This window comes from Dermacentor silvarum, chromosome 5, assembly GCF_013339745.2.
Source record: "Dermacentor silvarum isolate Dsil-2018 chromosome 5, BIME_Dsil_1.4, whole genome shotgun sequence".
Lineage (NCBI taxonomy): Eukaryota > Metazoa > Arthropoda > Arachnida > Ixodida > Ixodidae > Dermacentor > Dermacentor silvarum.
This window is the reverse complement of record NC_051158.1, coordinates 38,077,233-38,102,426: the sequence shown is the minus strand read 5'-3', so window position 1 is coordinate 38,102,426 and position 25,194 is coordinate 38,077,233. Positions and strand designations below refer to the sequence as shown.

The window sequence follows — 25,194 nt, the reverse complement described above, 5'->3', positions numbered from 1 at the left end:
CGATAGCGAAGAGAGCGCGAAGAGGAAAGCGGATGAGGAGGGTGCAGCGGAACCATGAGGCGGAAAATTAACGGAGGAGGAGGGTATGGCGATAGTGTGAGAAGAAAAGCGTAGTGCCGAGCAAGACGTGGTCTGCGGCGACAATGACAGGAGATGGCGCCAGTGTAGCGCGCGTCGCCTGTTCACCGATGACGCCATCGATGGGGCATGCTGCGAGCGCGTCTACCGTTAACATATATGGATACAAAGCGCTGCGTGAGTGGAGGTCTGTCGGTGGCGGCTGCTGTGAATCGCGCCCACGCGTCCCCCACGCGCTGCCTAGCTCTCGCGATCTCCCGATTAGCGAAGTAATCGTGCCGCACTCCGCTCCGTTTGCAACCTGCCTCACGTGACAGATTGTCCGCGCCAGCCAGTATATCGCGAAATGAAAACGCGTATCGAGCTGCGCTCAAATTTACGTAACGTAACGTAACCCCCGAGTACGTAACCCCCGAGGAAGAAGATGCTCGGTGGGAAGCCCGTCGTACCGCTGGTCGTGAACGAATGCAACAGCTGCGTCAAACCTGGAATACCATGCTGGTGAATCTTCGTCAAAGCGGCGGCGAAGAACGAGTGCAAACCTCGGTAAAATCTAGTATAACATAGTAATACATAGCAAAAACTTAGCGAAACTTCGTAACCCTTGGTCGACCCCCAGCTACGCTGGCTCTTTTAATAAGCAAGCACCATGTGAATCATAACTGCGCCAGGCTATAGCAGACGACACTCGCACGCTTGGCGCGAAGGTCGACTGCAGCGCTGCGGTGGCGGGAACGGCAGTGGTAGCCTGCTCCCCATAGACGAGACGAGGAGTTTCGAAACTAAAAAAATGTCACAGTTTCGCCCTAAGGGCGAAGCAATGAATGCGATAGCAACACAGCAATGTCATACGAAGTAAGGTGAGCGGCTTTGGTAGCAATATGAATTGTAGCAAACATGAGCTGATTAAGTAAGCAGGCGTGCTGCGGCGTAAGTAGACCGACATGAAGAGAGACTCGATGACCACGAGAAGGCGAGTGTGAAACGGTGGTGTTGATGAGAAGCGCTTCCCGTGGGCAGCGCGTGCGAAGGGACACACCTGTAGCGCTGCACTGCCGATCCGGGCAGCATTGCATGTGTAGCGTGCGTTGGAAAATGTGGCCCGACTATTACTAACTGAATGAACAAGCGTGGTGTGAGCGCGCACAAACAAACATGAATAGATCACACTGAATGACTGCAGACAACGACCGTCAAAACTCTGGCAGCAAGCGGTACGCCGCAGCGGCGAAGGTAAGTGCGGTCTATCGCTTCAACGGAAACTGAGCGGCGAATGCACGGCGCATAAAGGTCAGAGCCGTGTGGAGATAAGAGACGGTGCGAGCGAGCGACGAGCGCGGTTGTTGGCAGAGTGGAAGTGCCCCCCCCCCCCCGCTCCCTCCGGCGCTGGCTTCCCGCTTCCTTGCTTGCGCGTGGGAGATTGAGTGCGTTCGCTCTCCGTGATAGCGCGCGTCCCCGCACGCTTCCGCCCGGGCATACGGCACGCGGCGAAGATTTTATCTATAGGGAACCTCACGGCGACGGCGACGGCCGACGGCAGAAATCCGGTTGAAGTGTCCATATAATTGCTATCGCAATAAAATATGTATCTATAAACGTTGGACCGAGGGACGGTTCTCTCTAAGTAACGGAAGGTAATCTCGAGGGCTATGCTTTTGCAGACAACAAATGCCAAAAGTAAATCCGTAGCCGGAAGTACGTCGTGGCCGCCATGTTTTGAACTCCAACACTTTTAGCGTAACGTAATGACGTTCATTTTTTTTCTTTCATTGCGATAGCAATTATATGGACACTGCAAGCGGATTTTCGCCGTCGTCGCCGTGAGGTTCCGCATAAAGTCCAAGGGCGATAAAATCGTCGAGCACCGTTTATGTTTGTAGAATTACAAAAATGTAGCTTCTAATTACGCTCGTAGCTATTATAATTAACGCTCCTTCCATAAAAAATACTATTTATTATATTTGATGCGAAAAACATACACCTCGCTAAAAATCAAAGTGCGCTCGCTAAACATAGCAGTGCAGACAGCGACGCTAGCCACCCTGTGCTTCTCTGTGTTCCTTTGCGGCGTGGCGAGTAGGCTCTGCACGGCTGTGCATTGTTTTACCCAAACAATTATCAACATTTCGTGCACTGTGATCTCGTGAGCTTTTATTTTATTTTTTGAACTGTGCCGTTACAGTGGCTGTAGTGCCGTGTCAGCCATGAGTGACGAAGCGGAAGACGTCAAGAAAAGCCTATAGCCTACAGGTCGAGAGTATAGTCCAGAAGCAAGCATAAATGTCGCTGAATTGTACTTGAACGTTTATTTATTTCAACATAACTGTTTTGAAAAACACTCGACATTATTTTTAATGCAAACCATAATTAAATTCTCAGCTTTACAACAACAAGCATGGGCGCGAGAGTACTCCCTTCAGCCGCTGAGGGAGATCGCCGATCTCCCTTGACCGAAAGCTCCGTTAAACTCCCTTAGTGGAAGGGCGACCGTGTGACATCGCATGCATCTCCCTCAAGATAAAGACGACAGAGTTAAAAGGAGTTTGCGGATGCCCGTCTGACAGGGGTATAAGTCTCGCACGCGAAAGTAGGAAAGCGGGAAGGCAACGCGGGAGGGAGGGGTTGCGTCTTCTACTCTGCCTGCAAGCGCGCACTTGTACTTTGAGCGGCTGCGGCCGGTCGCCCGCACCGTATCTTGAAAGCGATCTGCAGACGGCTCATACCTTTGTATGCGCTATGCTTCCGCCGCTCAGTTTCCGTTGAAGCGATAGACCCCACGAACCTTCGCTCGCTGCTGCTGCTGCTGCGATTGCTCACGCCAGCGTTTTGACAGCGGTTGTCTTCGGTCGTCGAGTGGGATCGTCGAATGTTTGCTTGCGCGCGCTTACACCATGCTTGTTAATTCAGTCAGTAAGCGAATGTGTCCAAGTTTACACAGCCGATAAAACTACTATCCTTACTCCGTATACCTAATTTGCTATCGCAATTGATGCTTCGCCTTTCGGGCGAAACTGCGACTTTTTTGAGCACGCGACTACATACTCAATGCAGATCGGAAAATTCTGATAAAAAAATCTCACACGGCGTTTTCCGCGTTACCACTATGATTGGACACTAAGACCAGTAAGCTTACCGTTGCACTAGAGAAAAATCGGGTACCACAAAACTTGGCTGTCAGTGCCTTTAAAATAGGGAAAGAAGGGACGAAAGCAAATCGACGTGGCACTGCAGCACTCACATTTGAGCTTCTTCTTCTCGAACACCACCTGTACTGTCGGGTCATTGTCGTGGCTGTACGTGAAGAACCGGATGTAGACGTAGTCGGTGCACGTATAACTCTTGTTCCACAGCACTTGACGCAGCGCCTCGAACACGCAGATGAGCGTGTAGTTGCCTGGCATATCACGGGAGCGAAACAACCGGAAGGTTAACCTAATTTCACCAACACGACGCTAAACAGAAACACAATACATTGGTTTGCAATGCTAAAATATTGTTTTAAAACGAGATTTTGGTTTTATTTTGCGGTAATAGGTTGATTACAAGAGGAGTAAACGACATGGTCAAAGTTTAATTTCTTGAATTTCGCGCCATGAACTGACGTCATGGATTCCGAAGTATCCTTTTTTTTTTTTTTTTCTATTCGAGCAGTTGCAGCTCAGTAAAAGTTGTTGACAATTGTTAAGTTCCGTGTTTGTCTCTACGAGAACGTAATGCAGGCGATCTTAACCGTCAGAATGTATGGTGTCAATGCGAACTGTAGCGAAGACGTGAAGGCGGTGACGGCACCAGCTTTTTGTTTTGCACTCTTTTCTGCATTAGGAAGGCTTCTCTGACAATAAGGCTGGCATCTTCGGTATTGTGAAATAGTAAGTAATGACATAGCGTCAACGTTTTTTTTGTTTGTTTTGTTTATTGTACCTTCAATGTGTTCAAATAGAAGAGACACGATGCATACATTGAGCTTTCGTAGGTAGGTTTCGTGATCTTTCCGGGGAGGAATAAAAATTGTGTTTCAGATAGCGTTTTAACACTTTTTAACTGCTCAGAATAGTTTGTGCGATCTGGAGGATCCTTTATACAGAGGCATGCATATTCCCCTTAAAATGTTCTAAAAATATTTTGCGCTCACTGTTCTCGCTCAAATTTCGCAGAACGATCGCACTTTAGAGTCTACGTCATTGAGTGTAACACTTGACCCAATGAATTGCCTGGTTCATAAGAAAAAAAAATTGGCTGTGGCACAACTCAGTTATGCCTGGGTGTGCGTAGCGAGATGTACGGTTAATGTTATTGTTTAGCTTGGTTGTTTCATTCCGTCGTTGATCCGCGGCCCTTGCACGAGATGCCGAACTAGACGACGAACCATCCTCATCTGAATGCACTCGCCTGTCCGCTTCGGACTTACGACGCTTCTCAAGGCGTGTGGCTCGTTCTTCCTCCGTCTCCTCGGCTCGCTGCCTCCTCTTGGATTCGTTCCGACGACGAAGCCTGGCTTCTTTCAGTCTCTCCGACTCACTTGCCATATCTGCCGACGAATCCCACCGAGCCGCCCCTTCTATATATACGATGCAACGCCGGAAACGCCGATGCAACGCCGGCGCTTACTAGGCAACGGTTTCACCGTTTCAGCTCGTGGTTTCACCGGCTCCGCCTCTGACGTCATGCCAGATCGCGTTGAAAGAAGGGGGACCTGACGATTACGCTGAGCAGCGCGCGGTCCCGAAGCGCGGTAGTCGCTGTTATTGTTGCTTGGTAAATCGTCATGAACATGAGGGTCGTAATCCTGATGTGTGGTTCTATCTGTTCCCCGGAAAGCCGTATAAAGCGTCCGATGGGAGCGCTGGATACGTGCTGTTCGACGCGTGAAGTACGCAACAGAAACGCTTTCTGCTACGTATACATAGGAGGTATTTACAACTTATACATGTAGGGTAAGCAACCCGGCTCGTTCACCTGCCGAGCGCCCCGAACGAATTAATGAGGTTAACCACGCAAGGTTAACAAAGGGCTTCGTCAAGGCCAGCGAATACCAACCCAAATTAGTTTCGGAGCGCGCAGCCAACACGGGGCAGATTGCAAAACCACGGCTGTCAGCATGCGAATTTGCGAACTGCCACCGCGCACATACACAATTTGAAGAATTTTGTGGAGACAAATGTTGGGAAATTACGCGTAACTGCCGTGCTTTCTCTAAAAGTGATTGCGCGATTGACTGTGCTAGAGAAACGGCATAGACCCACTGCGGCCCGAAATCGGGCCGCCGACGGCCGCCGCCAGCAGTCGTCGGTGGACCTTTCACGATTCCGTTTCGTCGTTTATTGCAGATCATTTTGGGTTTCCCAAGAGTAATCTTTTCGTCCATTCATTGTCGCTAATCGCGCGATCGTGCCTCATAGAACTTTCCTGTATTTAAATGGCGTATGACTTGCTAGTAGAAGCTCGCCGAAATAGTCCCTGCTATCTCCTACACGTCGTCAACGTACTGGGTGTTGGACAGCTTCCTGCCTTTTCGAAGAGTGCTTGGCCTGAAGAATTATTGCATGCCTAAAATTCGCTGAAATTCGAGGAAAAGTGAAAGCGGTGGCTCCATTGCGCTCCTGAGCTTGCAGCAGTCTACGGCCACCTTTCGGGCTACTCGAAACCAACTAAACTCGCCGTAGGGGGCGCTGTTTAGCGGCGCTCTTGCAGCGCCGCCTGGGCAGCGAGTCCTTCCCATTGGCATGTTTTGGCCCTGTTTTGCGCTTGTGTTTTCGGAGCATGACGACATGACGCATGACACATACGCCGACAAGCCGGGCCCCTAAAGTGCTTCGCACTTTAAAAAAAATGCAAAGTTGTCTTCGTTTATGGAGATGCAAGCTGCTGCCCCAACGGCGCTAGCATAAACTTGTGTCGGCACCTGCCGGCAGCTGCGGAAAGCAGTCAATCAGGCATGGCTGCCGTGCGTTGCCCGCTCCTCTGGAACACGCAGCAACCCTCCCTAAGCGACTGTTTGCTGCAGCTGCAGGCAGGCGTCGCCATAAGTTTACGCTAGCACCCTTGCGGCAGCAGCTTGCATCCCCAAAAGGAAGACAACTTTGAATTTTCTTTTCTTTAAAAAACTAGGCAATTAACTGTGCCAAGTTTTAAACTGAACGACGACGTAGACTCTAAAGTGCGATCTTTCTGAGAAATTTGAGCAAGAACAGTGCAGAGGTAAGAGAAATGTATTGCACGTCCCTGTATTTACAAGCTCGATCGTCTGGCATGCTTCTGGCCGCTGCGCGGTCCGATGTAGCAGTATAGCAAAAGGCCTAGCGCACCGGAACGACTGACAAAATCTCACGATGCTCTACTGTTACGTGACCACTTGCTGTGCCCTTACGTCGCGACACAGGCATTTTCTGGGGAAAGGAAACTGAAACTTGTTCGTACAAAAGCAATTGTGAGGTGTTTAGGGCGCCCGTAGGTTTGCCGATATTTTTTATAAGGTCCTACATTTAGAGCAAAACATGATGAGTCAGAATTGTCGCATCATGCAGTGCTCCTTTTAAGCCAAACTCGTGTTCATGTTCGTATACTATATCTGTGAAAGTGTGCATTTAGTATCGATACGTAACCACTCGCTTAACCAACGTGCGACTATACTTACTCATGGGAATTGCTGATGAAATTATGTTGACTAAATTTATACTTCTTGTTGACGCCTACATAATTTTTGTATATATTTCATCGAATGTTAAATATATGGTTTCGCAAGGGACGCAAGGTAACATCTCCAAGAATTACCAGCTTGTTTTCTTTCTTTTTTTTTGTGCAGACCATTTACCACAAAATGACTTCCCGTTCAATATGTATACATAAGATAATAGCGAACAATCGACACTGAATGATAATGCACGCAATGACCTCAGCTTGGGTCAAACCCCCGAGACCGTGACATTCTGCTGCTGGCTTTTATCAGTACGACTTTCTGATAAAGGTACGGCGAAGTAAATGGTAGGTGCAGGCCGGTGGGCCTTCAAAGGTACTTACGCACACGTGGCGGTGAAGCTTGAAGGAAAAAAGAGATGAAAAAGGATGCTGTTAGTTAACAATACCTTATTCGAAAGGCTAAGGCCATAGGTTAGCAAAATAAACGGAACTCACTACGCTCCGTGATTAAGGCTCACTCACAAGTATATTGCGTGCTTAGTCCTTCCCCCCTCAGCCCCCCCCCCCCCCTTAACGCGCCCCCTCACTTGGACTCAGATTCACCAAAATTCTACAGGATTGACCTCTGACCAACCGCAACAAAATTTCGAGCCGCGTAATACGTCTAGCTTCCGATAGAGTATCGATAGAGTATCTATATACATAGCAGTCCCCATGCGAAATGTGTAACTTCGTAGCACTGAAACATGAGACTAGACAAAAGGCAAACGACAATACACAAGAGCGGTGTCTGTTAACCATCATGGAATGCCAGCCAAACCGGTCTCTTAATACGGTCAAGCTCCATGCAAAATTCTACGTTTCAAATACGAGTGGATGCATTACGAAAGGCTCGCAAAAGTAGACGCTTTCGATACCGAACCCTAAAAAAGAAATAAAAAGGAATTCTGTTCTTTATTAAGCTTGAAGTCACGCCCGACTCGGAAAGCGCGGCTACTTTGCATGGCCTCAGAGACTTGGCACCGACCCCGGTCCGCTGAAAAAAATCTCGCGCTCCGCGTGGCGGCTCTTACATGACGTAAGAGCCGCCACGCGGCGCCCACTAACCAGCAGATGCACGCGGCGCCCGCTTAGGTTCTAATTAAAGCTTGCTGTTACAAAAATTACACAATTACCACACCTACAGCTTCGCCAGGATTGCGCCATTCCGGCATATGTATTACTAATTTAGCTAAGGCAAGGTTTCGTTGAAGTTAGCTTTTTTAAGGCGATAGCTGTATACTACTCCAGGTACAGACCCAGAAAACGCTTGGTTCCGTCAATCTGACCTTCAAGCTCAGCCAAGGTCAAACTGGGACTTTGCCTGGGACTTGCCTAATAAATTTTGGACACGCGCGCTCCTCGGGGCCACAACAAACAATTATTAAAATAATAAAAAAAGTCCTAGGGCCTTCACATTTTGATATAAAATGGCCGATATGGCCCCCCAAAAAATGTCTTCTCAGCAATGGATTTGTGTTTAAAAGTGTAGCCGACTTTAAGAGGATCGTTGTAAGCTTGGTCTTGGTAAGCTGGCTTTCCCACGTTGCGTATTGCAGTGAAGTCTACACATAAAGAAAAATGCGATGTGAACGGGGCCCGATAACGCTACCGAGTTCCACTCTTAAAGCCGAAGCTTAAGCGTCCTCATTTCCTAAACACGTGATCCGACGAGAACAGTCTGCTCACGGGTTGTCGACGTCGATGTCGTCGTGGGCGGTTTTGTAGTCGGAGTCGTCGAGCTTGGCGTAGAGCTCGAGACCACTGTCGTTGGTGGTGGCGGCGGCGGCGCTGGGGTCGTCGACGGTTTCGTCGGCGGCGTCGTCGTCGCCATTGGGGTTGTCGCCTCCGGTGTGGTCGTAGCCGGTGTCGAGGGCGTTGTAACTGGTTCGCTGACGGTGGTGTTCATCGGAGCTTCGAGCAAGTAAGAAACGATTATGAGCAAACGGTGTCTTCTTGACGATAGGCAACAAAGTAAGCTATAATTATGCCGAACGAAAAACACTCTACTCTGCACAGACAAGAGGCTTCTCGCTTGGCTAGCTGGTGACACACAGCGGTTAGTAGAGGGACGCAAATTAAGGCGCACACAGACGCAGTAGACAAGATGAGCTCGCGTTCTCACTCTCGTTCTCCGTTCTCGTCCTCTCCACTTCATCTGTGTATGTCTTAATTTGCGCCATTCTTCTAATAGACAAGGTGATCTACGCCCGCAAACAACTCGCTTTGTTAATATATATATATATATACATATATATTCGGGTCCCACTCCTCTCCCGTACATTGAACACGCGCATTCAGTTTAGACTGACAAAATATTGTTGCGAAACTCTCTTTTAACACGAAAGTGTTTTATGCCGGGGTCCACCAAGACTTCACTGACGTATTTCCGTCACGGATGTGACGTTCTTACAATGTACACGAACATAATACAAAGAAAGAAACCAGAAGAAAAAGTTCCACAGACATGCAAAATTTGGGAATCGAACCCACGACCTTTCGGTTCGCGACGATAGATCGCCGAGCGTTTAACCCATTGCGCCACAAACGCATTTGCAGAGAGCTACACAGACGCGCCTTATATATCTAACACTCCTCCGTGTACCCGCGCTCTTGCTCGGGGCGGTGCCGCCGCCTACGAGCAGAAAAGAGAAGTACTGCATTATGACACTAACGCGCACCGACAGTGAACGCTTCGGTCGTCTCAGCACTACGACGCCTCGATGCCAGCATTCGAAGGGACGCTGGCATCAAGAAGCACTACCAACGCCACCTAGGTGGCGTTCACCGTACTCAGCACAGCGGAGCGTGGCCTCCGCAATTAGCTCTGAAAATGTTTCTGAAGTTGATCGCGGAGGCTGCAATTACGACGCGCTGTACGCGCTGATTTGACTCGGTGACGATTCAGTTACGTGCTTTGCGCGTTGTATTAGTGTGTCAGTTACGTGCTTCGTCTTTCGCGTTGTGCTAGCGTGTGCAGCGTAGTGCAGCTTCCATATGCACGACGGTTGCTCATGGTCATCGACGTTGGTAGTCGTGATGGAGGAGACGTGCCACCAGGCGTCAGCGTGGGTGCATCAACGCCTAAGGGCGCTTTAGCGACAAAACACCAATAGACATTATATATCAATGTGCAATAAACATTACACTACTTCTGTGAAGACACGTTTCACTTTCGTGTTCTATACCGATTCCTATATAAGAGGGATCAACCACATTTTTTCGGTGATTTCCCGGCGTGCGCTTAATTACTAGAAGACAAAACAAACGGCGAAACTGCTACATCTTTCGAATTTCACGCTGGAATCCTAGCCTCCGATTGATGCGGGTGTGACGTCATAGATTTCAAAGGATGTTTCTCGTATTTAGGCCACTGGGACACACAACAGTCTGGTCTTTCTTTTTGGCTGCTTTAGGATGCAAAGAAGTACATATTTACCAATAAAGAAAACGTAACTATAGGTCACAGCAGACGCCACCATATTTTATGCCGTCACAGAGAGTCACGTGACATCGAGTTGCGTCACAGAAATCCGTGACGTCACCTGCATTTCACTCTTGCTTCTTTTGTGTCGATTTATCAAGTTTCCTCTCACCGGTAAGACTCGCCCTTCTTTTTTTTTCATATATTGTAGACGAGTATAACACAATACGAAAACTTATACAGCTCAACTGAATTTTCGTTTTTGGTCTCCCAGTGAAAAAGAAAAGACAAGTTGTGAGGGTTTACAGAAAAGGCTGTAATCTGTACATGAGATACGCTTTAATATCTATTTTGTGTGTTTTCGCTCCGGTTTTTCGGAACAGATCTGCATTGTCACTTTCTGTAGTCGCCTTTTCATGCGATACCTCCTAAGGGCTCGGAATTTTCACTCCCCAGTAGACAGGTGGAAGTATATTGCATTATATTATGCTTAGTGGCTATGGCGTTTTGACGCTGAGCGCAAGGGCTCGGTTCCCGGCGGTCGCATTTGAACCGAGGCGAAATGAATGATGAAAAAAAAAGGGGAGCGGTCGTGTGCACAGTAAAGGAGCACTAAAGAAAAACGCTAAATCAGTGTAGACTGACAATATATTCGTTCGATTTTCCATTTTTGTTTATGGCACGATAGAAGAAGAGAAAATGAAGGCCAAGCTTTCATTATTTAAAATTTTCGCGCGGAAACCACAGCGCCGGTACGTCACGTCGATGTGACGTCATAAATTTTAGGTGCATTCTCGTATTACTCGTGCTGCGGTGCCGTAAGGTTTTCCAAGCTTGCTAATTAGAGAATTTCGTTGTGCGGAGAACAGTGTAGCCCATCTTTATCAATAAAAGAAACTTGACTATAGGCCCGAGATGAAGTCATCGAAATTCATGACGTCACGGTGAACTAGTGCGGACATTTCAAGGTGGCGTTGCTACCTATGTTTAATTAGTTTTCTTTTATGTCTTTCCTGGTTACCGAGCATCTTACAGCGCTAACAATGTTTGTTTTCTTTTGCATTGCGGAACGCGCGCGCAAGAGAGGAAAGCGGGAAGGAAGCGCGCCGTCTTCCGTCGTGCGCAAAGCACCGGGCAAAGGGAGGGAGGAGAGGGAGGGCGTTTTACGCCAGCGGTGGCTGCGTATGGCCCGGCCGCGCGGGCGCCGTATCTTGAAAGCGATCTGCGATGGGGTCAGAGTGCGCCGAGTGCTGATAGCTTCGTATGCGCTGTGTTCTCACCGCTAAGTTGGCGCTGAAGCGAGAGGCAGCACGAAGTTAAATTCGCTCGCTGCTGCCGCCGCGCTTTCTCACACTCCAGCGTTTTTGACAGCGAGTATGCGCGGTCATCATGTGAAATGTGTTCAGTGCTTGCTTGTGCGCGCGTGAGACCGTGCTTGTTAATTAAGTTAGTAAACGAATGCTTGCAAGTTTATACGGCCGATAAAACAATATCTTTACTTCATATAGCTGCTTATTTATTTGCTATCGCAATCGGCGCTTCGCCTTGCGGGCGAAACATTTTCTTTACTTCGCCTCGTCTCTGCCTGGTCCAATATACGCTGCTGCTCAAGCTCCAGACCACTATAGGGACGCGCGCCCGGGCTCGATGCAACAGTGGCGTCAGTGGTGAGAATCCTAACCGCATAAGCAAATAATGATTCACTTTAAAACCATATACCACGTGTTTCTTTAGAAGCTAGAAGGAACTGCTTGTGACATACAACAAGCATCGATTGATTGAGCGGGATTACTGTTTCTTCTTGTGTGTATTATGTCCGACACTGATGGAGAGTTGCGCTAATTCAAGGAAACGTCATGGAACACCAAATCGTCAGGATCTCTACTGTATCTCGTTTGTTACCGCGTTTATAGGAATCCACCAATGCGACTGACAGATTTTTACGCGTTGTTAAGCATTTCCATTGGATTTTAATAGAAGTACCATGCAAAGTGTAAAATGACGCCAGAACTATTTGTAAGATTCGACAAAATTTGCCCTTCGGACCACTCGGTAACGTAATTTTTAATAGACAGCAGCAGTAAAGACAAAGAAGCTTCTCTGGGGTTGTCGATGTTCCGATCCGACGTACAGCCTGTTTTAACGATGTCTCAAACAATGGTAGATGCTCATAGTGCGTGCTATTGTTACGTAGGAACTATTTTGTTTCGTAGAACTATTTTGATAGTTGTGTTCGACTCAGGGGCGGATCCAGGTTTTTTCTGAGGGGGGGTCAGCTTCTGTCAATGATGATGATGATGATGATGATGATGATGATGATGATAGTAGCCTTTCCTATTTACCGAAATTTACCGTTTTTGCTCACGATAAACCCGCGTTTTATACGGCTAGAGCAACACCTGTAGCCCTCCGTGGTGGCTCAGTCAGCTCGGGCGTTGAGCACGAGATCGCTTGATCAAATACCGGCCGCGGCGGCCGCATTTCGATGGAGGCGAAATGCAAAAACGCCCGTGTTCTTGCGTTGTAGTGCAGGTTAAAGAACCCCAGGTGGTCAAAATTAATGCGGAGCCTTCCACTATGGCGTGCCTCATAATCAGAATTCGTTTTGGCATGTACAACCCCAGAAAGAGGAAGAAGACCTGTAGCGAAGCCAGGTATCGGTTTCTCCGAGCTTATAGGAAAAGGACGTTACCCAATACAACCATGTGCTTGGCGGCTGCGCCTGATAATACAAGGTGTTCAAAACTAAGCTTTATGGTTTTCTTAAAATTAGGCACTGGGACGCACGCGAAGACCACCTGTGCAAAAAAGTGGTCGCAGTTTCACCTGAAAGGCGAAGCATCAATTGCGATAGCAAACTTGTAGAGAGCTATACGGAGTAATGATATTAGCTTTATCAGCTGTATAAACTTGGACATGCAGCAGCATCGGCAACACGCAGAACTGTTGTCGACGCCATCGGCGTTTTGCCCGCGTTCGCTCAAAATGCGTGCGGCGTTGGTGACTGTTGCCGGAGCCTGTGATATAAATAGGCACTTGATGATAAGTGGTTCTTGAGGGAAAGGGAAAGGTTGGCGCTATCTTCTGCAGCCCTTGAGGGAGCACGGCTCAGCGCCAACGGGGAGGGGTAAGTGGGAGCGAAAGAAGGGATAGAGTGGAGTCGCCATGGCTGGGCGAAGCAAAGGCACTTGGTGCCGCAGCTAAACGTCGCCTTGGTGCCGCAGCTAAACGTCGCCTCCCTTCCCTCCCCCTCCCCCACGGCTTCTCGCGCGTCGGAAGAAGGTGCGTTTGCTCTACATATATGGTGATTGTAAAGGAGAAAAGAGACGCCTACTTCTGCAGCCCTTAAGCGATCCTCACTCTCTTGCATGCGTAATCATGCGAACGACAATTAAAACTTGGAGTTGGATATCTCGGAACAAAGACACGCTAGAAGAATTCTTTCAAGTGAAACTGTGTAGAAACACGACTGCCTCTGACTTTTGAATACAAACATACACACTTACTGCAGTAAATAAAAAGTTAATTATTCAATTTTGGTTAATTGGGCTGCTGACAGCGATAATTATCATCTCACTTTGTGTCCGCCTGGCCACATACCCGATTTGCGCAGGTGGACTCCATGTGCCTCCCAGTGCATAATTTCAAGAAAGCCATAAAGCCTAATTTTGAACACCCGCTATACCTAGCCTGTATTGTTTCTTAAAATAAAATTTGGGATGATCTTTTGCAGGTTCGTTATAAATGCGTAAGCACGGGTCCGTCTTTGGAGTTCTGTTGGGACACCTGGATTTCCTTAAGGAGATTCTTTGTGTTCGGCTGAGACACCTTCGTTTGCTTTGGAGGACTAACTCCCGTATTCTCAAACAGCCCTCGATTCGAAGCTCTTACTCCACTCTACCTTGTTGAGCACAGCGCCGCTTCTCGACTGATAAAGACGCGACCAGTCTCAAGAATTCCCGTGAATGATCATGAAGCTCAGTGACCACTTCTGTGGAGGGATGGCGGTGCCATCTTCTCTCTTGAGTCGTGGTGGTGTGTTGACTAGAGGAACGTTCTCGAATACGGGCGTAACGCTCCGCTCCAACGCAGCAACCACTACGCTGGTTGTTTACGATATGCGAATCACCGCGTATGAAGACTCACGACGCCACCTACAAGAATAACGATGTGGCGTAGTAGCCGAGAGCGCGAGCCAGCGTCTTCATGTTTTGTTTCCCACGCGACGTCATCCTTTTACACAAGGCGCGCATCTGCTCCCGTTTCTCTAACCACGCGACGCCATCCTAGGCCCGCGCACTGGCGTTGACCGCTGACGTCACGCTCCCCCACTTCGCAGCCGCGGCTCTAGGCTTCGCCCCGCTCCGCGAGAACGCCCACTCAGATAAACGGATCCAGCGGGCTTGAGCCTCCTATGCTTAATGTAGGTCAATAAAACTGCGAAGTTACAATGAAAAGCTTGTAGCGTACGAACTGCACTGTGCTCCTGCTGGATATTGTCAACGTGTAACTGTGATCACAATGAGTGCTACAGTTAAAGAAAAGTTGCATATGCGTAGTTCTTAGTTTAGCTGTTAGTTATTATTTATATATGAACACTTCAGCGAGAGATCTCTTTCATTAGGCGGGTTGGTCGCGGCACCGATGAGAGCCAATGAGGCAACCGTTGACACCCCAAGGGGAAACTAAGTTAATCAGGTGCGAAGGCGCACGAGCGGACCTTGGCGTGCTTGGCAAAAGGGACGTCCCCTCGTTCATTCGACGCCACCGACGGGACGAGTGAGGCACGGCAGGCGCCAGGAGGTCCAAGGTGTTCATTAGAAAAAATAACTACGGCAACTTCCCGACACCACATTCCTACGGAATACAACTAAGCTTTTGAGCGAGCTAGCTTTACTTCTACATGGCTGATACCACTGGTGCTCGCGAAAAATACTTTTGAAGAATGCTGGTGGTCATATTTTTATTTTATTTTTTTGCGACAGGGCCATCCCCCGGTCAGTGAGGGGGCGATGCAGAAATCTGAGGGGGGGGGGGGGGGTCAGGACATCCGGACATCCCCCCTGGATCCGCGCCTGGTTCGACTAATATCAAGTGCAACGCTATTTTCGCCACCGTGGGTTGCTTTTATCCACCAGCACTTCGACAGCGTATGTACAAATTATTACGAGCAATCCTTTGCTTCGTGTGCGGTTTTCACTCACACAGGAACACGCAGTCGATTTCAGACCGACCTTCGACTGAAGCTTGAAAAGCTTTCTAATCTTTTACATCTTGAGCAGCGTCTGTGCAGGTGCCCTTATTGACTACTGCACAATAATGTGCAACACTCCGCATTACTGTACAGCACTGTACAGGAACTGAACAAAGCATGTGGACGCTCTAGCACCAGTTCAATGCGCACATGACAGCCCCGTCAAAAGCGGCAGTGACTAACCACTACCACGCCCATATCCGCCATCAGCAGTACTGACCATCTTACATAGAGAAAGGTTCGACCGAGTCATTGTTGAAAGTATCAGCGGGGCGAAGGCCACCACGCGCACCAACAAAACAATAGGACAACAGGGTCAGTCACAACTTGTCTTTCAATCCCTTCTCCCCCTTCCACAGTGCAGGGTAGCCTACCGGGCTCAGCCTGGTTAACCTCCCTGCCTTTCCCTTATGACTTTTCTCTCTCTCTGTGTCTTGAAAAGAAGGGGGGAGGGAGACTTTTTCTCAGCTACAGCAGATCACCTGACGCAGCGTCGCAACAGGGATAGACCGGAGCAGGTTGCGACGGCGAAGAGCAGATTTTTTTTCTCGCTTTTTCCAAACATGACTGAGTGGCGTCGCCTGGTGGGAGAATCTGAACTACACGCAAGATGGCGGCCGCGATACCGTCACCTTAAGAGGAAACTTCTGCGTGCTCCCTGACCTGAAAACCATTGCTTCGCGCGCCTAAAGAATGCAGTAAAAAACAAATGACTATAGAAACAAATGATCCATGTAGTACAATAGGAACTTACCTGTTTTCACATTGGTGAGGCAACTGCTTTGCCGCATAGCATGGGCATCGCGATGGCTAGTATTGACGCCAACAAATCTTCATGATATTTTTTTTTGCTTGATCTGACTTACAAAAGTTGGGGACTAGGAACCAGGTGCATATTTTGCATATTCCCGATTTTTTTTTACTCTCAGCACTTATACAAAAATAGCAAACTCTTACTTACATAATGTTCCATGAAGTGCTTCATTAAAAAGTTTCACCTAAGAATTCGCAAAAATTATTTATGCAATTATTACGGCTATAAATCTATTCCGAACACCAGTGATCAGGCTATAATTTTATGTATCAAAGTATACGTTGCGTCTACTACGTCTTGAAATCAAATGTTAAAACCTAAAAGCGCCGAAAGTGAGCACATTTCAAGTGGTAACGAAAGAATTATGCATTTTGTGCTCACTTGTAGGTGGAGGCCCGGTACCACCGCCAATCTTCTTATATGTCGGGTTCTCCGTGTCGTCGCCTGAAAACGAAAAAAAGGCCTACACTGCTCCAACACTAGAAAAAAAAAAGGAAAAAAAAGCAAACGAACAAACAAAAAGGCAATTGATTACGCCGCTGTTTTACGTTTCAATCCCTATCTGACCACAAATATAAAGTTCGGGTTCCAGCCTTCCGAACGACCTGGTACCACGACGCTTTTTTTTTTTTTTTTTTTTTTTTTTTTTTTTTTTTTACATCGCACAAGTGTCGACTGGAACCACCTTCCTGCTTCAACGTTCGTATCACAAGACGCACCTTCAAACACCAGTGTTTTCTGCCACGCTATTGCTTAACATTTTTCTTTACACCCCCCTTTTTATATGATCGTTAACCGAATTTTCTGAAAAATCCTCTGTGGCATGTAGAACAATTTACTTGCTGGCCTAGATTAGTCTCAGAGGTGGGTGGACATTATTAGCGGGAGAGAAATCAAATATCTTACTGATTAACGAAGTATCGCTAAACAAGTTTTAAACTAATTACACTTTGCAGCACGTATTTAAATACAGGAATTGTAGCCGATGACTTCGAAAGCCATATCCACTTAGAGCGGATTCCGATAATAATACCACTTTCGAGCTATGCGTTCCCAACGTTAGCAACAAAATGCAAGGTGTTCCCGTAGCTTGAGCTTCAATGCATAAAAAGGCGTTTTGTTAAACAAACAAACAAACAAACAAACAAACAAACAAACAAACAAACAAACAAACAAACAAACAAACAAACAAACAAACAAACAAACAAACAAACAAACAAACAAACAAAACATACAAACAAACAAACAAACAAACAAACAAACAAACAAACAAACAAACAAATAAATAAATAAATAAATAAATAAATAAATAAATAAATAAATAAATAAATAAATGCTGCGTATGCTTTCACTTTACTTGTTTTTAAAAGTACCCTACCTGAACCGAGTAAAGGGTTCAGGCAGTCTACATAGTAAACTAGTTTAGTACTGAAAATAGTAAACGGCCGCACTAGTAATTTGGTCCAACTAACCCTTATGATCACTAAGAACTAAGTAGTGTCCCTTATGATCTGTGCTGTACAGTTAACATAAAACTTTTCTTTACCATTAAAAAAAGAAAACAAAACAAACAATTTAAATTTGCTAATTCCCTGTATCCTCCCCTCACGCAATACTCCTTCGGGAGCCTGTGAGTTAACTGAATAAAAAAGTAAATAATAAAAAATTAATAAAAAACGCTCTTTAGCATACTGCTACCTGTACCTGGCAACAATTTTGAACTATTGGGCCTGATTTTTATTGACTGGGTTGGTGTTAACTATCCCAAAACATCAAAATTTCTTCCACAGGTCCGGATTTGATAATTACAAAATTCTAAACTGTACAGGTGCATGTGTACTCGTCCATAATATTGTCGAAGATTTTTTGTCAGTTTTTGCAGTGCTCAGTGCTGCACAGTGACTGGCAGTTGGGGGCAAGTTTGTTTATTTATTTATTTATTTATTTATTTATTTATTTATTTATTTATTTATTTATTTATTTATTTATTTATTTATTTATTTATTTATTTATTTATTCATTTATTTATACATTCTGCAGCCAAACTTTGGCTATAGCAGGAGTAGGAAAAGAATAATAAATTATACATAAGTGATTCCAAAGTATTGTGCAATGGTTTTCTCTTGAACACATCGTTTTTTTTTTTTTTCACGCATTGTAAACTTCTTAGAATCAAGCTCAATCTTTCAACTCCTGTCAGCATGGTTTTAGAACTTTTTTTTCTTGCGAAACTCAACAATTTTTTACTAATGACTTATTCGCAAATGCCGATTTTGGTTCCGATACTGACTGCGTTTTTCTCGACTTTGCTATAGTTTTTTTACACTGTTTCTCACGACTTACTTTCTCTAAAACTTAATAAATTACACCTTGGCCAAATTGTTTTTTCTTGGATTAAAAGCTTTCTGCAAGGTCGTTAATAATGTGTAGTCGCTAACAATTTTTCTTCACCTTGTGCATCTGTAACATCTGGTGTTCCACAAGGGTCTGTCCTTCGGTCGCTGCTCTTATATTGGAAGCTTCAACACAGCCGTAAACAACACACTGTGTTAAACTTTATTGCTGCACATGTATGTCTTTGTTGTTTATGTATGTAATTCCTTTATGTAGTGCCTTCGGGCCTGGAAAGGATTTTAGTAAGCAAATAAATATAGGAGATAGGCGAGAGCTTTATTTGCTGTCCTTTATCGCAAGGTTGGTCACTTGGAGCGTTAGAGCACCTGCCGCAAGGCGCAGACCTGAGTGTTCATCTATCTATCTATCTATCTATCTATCTATCTATCTATCTATCTATCTATCTATCTATCTATCTATCTATCTCTATCTTATCTATCTATCTATCTATCTATCTATCTATCTATCTATCTATCTATCTATCTATCTATCTATCTATCTATCTATCTATCTATCTACTATCTATCTATCTATCTATCTATCTATCTATCTATCCATCTATCTATCTATCTATCTATCCATCTATCTATCTATCTATCTATCTATCTATCTATCTATCTATCTATTTCTGTCTATCTGTGCCACCAGTCAAAGTGGGTATAATAAGCTTGACGCTCACAAACTTACCGCTTGCCTCTAGAGATGCTGCGTAAAGAAAAAAGAAATGAAGGAAGAATCTTGGTAAGGTCAGTAAACTCATTTCGCAAAAAAAAAAAAAAATGGTGAAGGACGCCACTTTGTGAAGAACAAACCGGAAAAAGATAAGCAATATCGAATTCTACAGGTGTGACGCGCAGCGAGTGTAAATTTTGAACGCAGGAGAGGGTAGGTGATACGAGAGGTGACAGTTTCAAAAAAAAAGTTTGAGTCACAGCAACTTTATTTAGCAGTTTTTGTAAATAAGAATACCACTGGTAAATACAATGTAAAAACGGATCCATGGCCTTACACTTTGTCATGTATATTCAATGTTGTACTTACACGCGAAAGCAACTTGTTTGCAACTTTAACCATTGAAATAAAGCAAATTAGCAGGTTATTTCTTTGAGACAGTCTCTCTACTTTCTGAAGTCAAAAGGGCATGACAATGTGCTATCTAAGTCCTCTACTGGAAGCCTACAGACCAGCTTATATAGAATAAAGGCTATCTAAATTCTTATAGGAAGTTCCCAATTAAGTTTAGAGCGGTTTAGCCTTGGTACCGATAGGTCTCGAATTTCACGCACATTTGCTTACTGTGTCCAGTTTTCGTCCCCTTGGCACTTTATGTATATGCTATTGTCTATATGAGTATATTTGTCGACATTTGTCTATACTATTGTCTATATGACAATTTTATACGTTTGTCTATATATTCGTCTACAAATTTCTTTGTCCATATTTGCAGCTTTGCTGCATTTATGGCTTACATACGTTTTGCTATGTTATGCCTAGACATTAGTTTTCGTCAAATGTATGTTCAGAGGATATTTCTCTAAATTTGTCTTTATTTGTCTATATATTTGTCGACAAATTGTATATCTATATGGTCTTTACAAATTTGCCTACAATTTAAGTCTGTACATTTGCAGACAGCCTTGCTACACATATGGTTTACATAGCCGTTCCTGCGCAATGCCTAGAGGTAAGTGGCTAACAAATCTATACTCTTGGTTAATAGGATTGGCTGCAGAAAGCCTATTCTACTTTTTGCGAGCGAAAGCGTAAATGCACAAGTTTACAGGCTGCTAGTAGAGGCGCTAAAATTTTCACACGAAAATATCTACATATGTACACTCCTTTGGGCATTATGCAACCAATTATCATGAGTAACGCATGCGGTGGAATGCTAATGTAAAAAGGTAATATCCTCTACCTGCACTACAACAAACTGGAGTGCCCAAACTTCTGCACAATTTAACACGTTTGGTAAATTTTGCTGCAAGCATAGCCGAGGAAGCCTCATGGAATCTGCACTACTGATGTCAGTACGGCAACTACCATTGTCTGCTAATTTGGTGTTTAATTGTTGTCCTTGATCCGGTGACGACGTTAACATTGACAGCTTTAACTATTTTTATGACTATGTGCTCGTAATGCGTGGCATAATTCTTACTCCGAGACAGAGTCCATCAGTGTTGTGAACGTCAAAGCGACTAAGTGGACGGTGTTCTTGAAGTGAGCGGATCCATAGCGCTTCAATGATCCCGTAGTTGAAAGCTGCTCTTACTACCTGCCTAGCAAGTGCATTGTAAATGATCACCAGGCTGTCAGTATCACTATACTCACACGAGTATTGCATGAACAGCAGCATGAGCAGTATGATCATGATGATGAAGAGGATCAGGTTGCAGCAGACTACGAACGACACTTTCCGGTTCTCTTCGTCTTCCCTGCGCCCGCACAAAACTTCATTCATTCACCGAACGACAGGGCTAACGTAAAACGCATAATACAGCAATAAGATGCTATTTTACACAATTGCGTGCGAATCGGCAACTGCATCAAAGAGAATACCGATAGGAATACACAGGGATCAATAGAAAGTGCATCGGGAAGCCTATCGTAGGGATGGGCCAAGTTAAATTTGGGGGTAGGCCAATTTGAAATTTGGTGGTGGGCCAACTAGAAACTTGGGGTGGGCCAACTTGAAATTTGGGGACGCACCAACTTAAATTAGGAGGTGGGCTAACTTGAAATTTGTTAACTTGAAATTTGGGCATGGGCCAACGTAAATTTGGGGGTGGCCCAACTGAAATTTTGACGTGGACTAACTTTAATTTGGGGGTGGCCCAATTCGAAATTTAGGGGTGGACCTACTTGAAATTTGAGGGTACGCAAATTAGAGATTTGGGGGTGGGTCATCTTGAAATGTGGAGGTGGTCCAACTTGAAATTTCGAGGTGGGCGAACATAATTTTGTGGTGGGTCAACTTGAAATTTAGGGGTGGGCGAATTTGAAATGTGGGAGTGGGTCAACTTAAATTTGGGGGAATGCTGATGCATACTTAGACAACTCCGGTGGAGTTTCTGCATACATTTTCTCTCGTCCGCCGGCCCCTTTGTTGGCACATCGTTCGGACTTGAGCTTGTCTGCGGTGCGTTGCACCTAGGGCGAGCGCGTAACTTGCGTTGCTCCTTTTCCGAACGCTAAGCCTAAGAGCGCTGCCTAGTGCTCGCCCGTGATCATACTACGACGAGCCGCACTTATCGGAGGCCCAAGCCGATGGAGATTCTCTTAAAGTGCAGCAACATCCAGCCGGTTTTGCGGAAAAAACCGGTTATCCGGTTATTCGATTCACCGGTTATACGAATTTAGAAAACTAGATAACTGGAGTGATCGGTTATTCGGTCAATAGTGCCGAAATAAGAAATAGTGCTGTGCCGAAAAATAAATAGTGCCGAAGAAGGTTGTGCCGAAATGAGCTCTTCCTTGCATTCTATTGTAATTTTTGCTACCGCTCGTGCAAATATGATCTCTGCTCTGGTTAACCTCCTTACCATTCCTTTTTTTAAACACCAACTATTCGTGTCCGAATACTCTAATATTCGGCTAACCGGGTATTTAAACCGGTTATACTGAATATGCGTTTCTTGAAATCCGAATAACCGGATAACCGGTTTTCGAGAGCGCGGATTCATTTCCCTCCTGTTTAACGGGAGGGAAAGCACTGTATGTCTTAGCTATCGCGAGTGGGCCCATTGGTTATCGCGATAGCACACAGCATAAGCCGCGGGGACATCTTTCCCTATAGCAGCGGCATGTCGCGGGGAACCATGCTACCTTTTCTGCATTTCTCGCCCTTGACAAGGAAGCCCCTTCTGATTCCCGCGCCCCCCAGGGACCGGGCGTTTGTGCAGTGTTGGGTGCCACCGATGACAAATATGTTTCCGCTGATTTAGAGCAATGTTTGTTTTCTTGCGTGCGCAGCGCACAGTACGTCCCCGTTGCGGCCTGAGTCGGTATTGCTGTCAGATACCAGACCCCCACAATATATATATATAGGTGGACATGTTGATGATACTCCCTGAATTTGTATTCGCGGTATCCGAAATGCATTTCACGAGTTCTTTTCCTTGCCTGTGGCGAAACAACGGTCCAATTCAAATAAGCGTAAATTTAGACTAAGATATGTATGGTTGCCACCCCTGACAGCATGTCGCCACAGCTATTTTTAGCCCTGTATATATATATATATATATATATATATATATATATATATATATATATGTATATATATACGCATTGAATGCGTAAACAACGACATCCGTTTTCAATTTTCTATTGCACAATAAAAGTGTACGTGGGTCTGTGGTGCAATATATATATATAACCTACACGGTATGTGTAAGGATCGGATACTCAGAAAGCGAGGAGGAGGAGGCTAATTAAAATGTTCATTGAAAACTGGTTATAGGGCAATAACTAACCTGATTCACTCTCCCCGATCTCTTCCCTTTGCTGGTACGGCTTATGTGGCAGATATTCTCATCTTCCCTTATCCCTTATTTTTTTTTAGAGCGACAGACGGTTGTGCACTTCCATTTTTCAAAAAGAACCGTTCCTTCTTCGCTACAGCGGTGCGAGATGAAGCGTCTCAGTTCATTCCGAATACTTAAGATTAACTCATCTTTACCGTCACGCGATTACAGATCGTCCCGAATGAAACGAAACCGTTCGCGTTGCTCCAGATGATTTGCAAAACGAGATGGTGTGTGGAAGGCAGAGGTACTAGCTGTCAATGCAAGCAGAAAAATAATACTCACTCGTTTTCAGGCTGCCCGGTAGAAGCTGAGACCATGCTCATTTCTGCGTAGATGGAGCGATGTGTGAAAAGTTTGCGAGGGGCCGACAGACATAATTCGCCCGACAATCACTCTCGACAAGCCGTCTATTTGGTTTGTGTAAACGCTCCTACAAGAAGCTACGCCGCTGTTTTCCGAAGTCGTTTCTCAATCTATGAAATCTGCTAGCATATCTATTACATAACATATCTAACAAATTGTTCTGTCATTGTTCTAGTTAAATTTTATATATATATATATATATATATATATATATATATATATACACGAAACAAATTAGGACGGGTAAGAGGCGTTGTGTTCCTTACCAGACATGGCTGCAAAATCTCCAGTTGAAGGCTTCGCCGGAAATTGTAATCACGAAGCCGGTGGCTGCACCGCTGACGGAATCGGCGACAGCACTGCTGGTTTCTGGAACGATTTATTTTACTCAAATAAGCAACCCCAATGTACGTGAAGACGCGAAATAGCTAACACGTATGCTCAATGAAACTGCGTACTTATCGCAGTCACTAACAGTTATGACGGAAGTTGTTTCAGTTTCAGAACACACGCCGGAATTTTATTCACACGGAATGTTTTAGAGGTCTGCGGAACAACGGAGAACTACGACGACAGCAACGGCGGCACTGCCAGCGCCATCCTGGGACGCTTATTTAAGCCTCAACATCTTAGGAACGATTATATGTCACCTCATTAATTGGTCTCCTTAGAGCCAACAAGTCCCAGTTTTTCTGGAAAGGCGAAGCATCGTTTGTGATAGCAATTTAGTAGACACCTATACGAAGGAAGGATAGTAGTTTTTATAGGTAGTATCAACTTGCAGCATTCACTTACTAAATAAATTAACAAGCATAGTGTCAGCACACACAGGCAAACTTGAACACATCACACGCAATGACCCCGGACATTCGCTGTCAAAACGCTGGCGTGAGGAAGCGCGCGGCAGCAGCGAGCGTGTCTATCGCTTCAACGCAAAATGAGCAGCGAGAATGCAGCACTCACAAAGATACGAGCCGTCGGTGAACCTATAAACTGTGCCCCCAACGCAAAACGCCTTCAAAGTAGGGCGCGCGCGGCCGCACAATACGCAGTTCAGTTGCTGCCGTAATACAACGCCGCCCCCCCCTCCCCACGGAGCCTTCCGCGCGACGGAGGACGGCGCGCTTCCTTCCCGCTTTCCTTCCTTGCGCGCGAGAGATTGAGCCGCGATCGTTGGCTCCCCTCGCACGCTTTCATTTGCACACAGAGAATATGGCGCGCGGCGACAGTGTTATCGCCCTTGGACATTATACGGAACATCACGGCGACGCCGACGGCCCAATTCCACATAATTCCAGACTGTGGAATTCCACATTCCACAGTCTCCACATAACTGAATAAAAAATCAATTGCACGCTAACGTCTCCTGCCAACGAAGCCTTTGCACCAGCAGAAAGCTTGCAAGTGACACCACGGACGCAGCTTCTCACTGAGCAGGTTCCCCAACATGACGCCTAGGATGGCGGCAGTGTAAGCAATATATAATATAATACTTGCGATTACAGTGTGGCTACAGTCATCTGTGATCTATTCGACGGCAGCATCGGTGTCGACCTGCAGTGAAGCTATTGCAGGGTCAACGTGCAGTGCAATAGTGTACTGCAAACGGAAAGGAGAAGCAAAAAATTCACCGATGCTTAGGACACTCCCTAGTGGGAAATTTGAGCGC

General features: G+C 45.8%; 1 protein-coding gene across 1 annotated transcript in view; it reads right to left on the bottom strand.

Annotated features, from left to right (window-relative positions):
- Positions 1 to 21,097, bottom strand: part of LOC119454075 (uncharacterized) — a 58,039-nt gene extending 36,942 nt beyond the window's left edge. Inside the window, exons 1-3 of the mRNA XM_049667902.1 lie at positions 20,916 to 21,097; positions 8,443 to 8,667; positions 3,317 to 3,510 (exon numbers count right to left, since the gene is read on the bottom strand). Of these exons, the coding sequence (XP_049523859.1) occupies positions 3,317 to 3,510; positions 8,443 to 8,667; positions 20,916 to 21,097 (601 nt within the window). The remainder of the gene's footprint in view (positions 1 to 3,316; positions 3,511 to 8,442; positions 8,668 to 20,915) is intronic.
- Between the last annotated feature and the right edge of the window lie 4,097 nt (positions 21,098 to 25,194).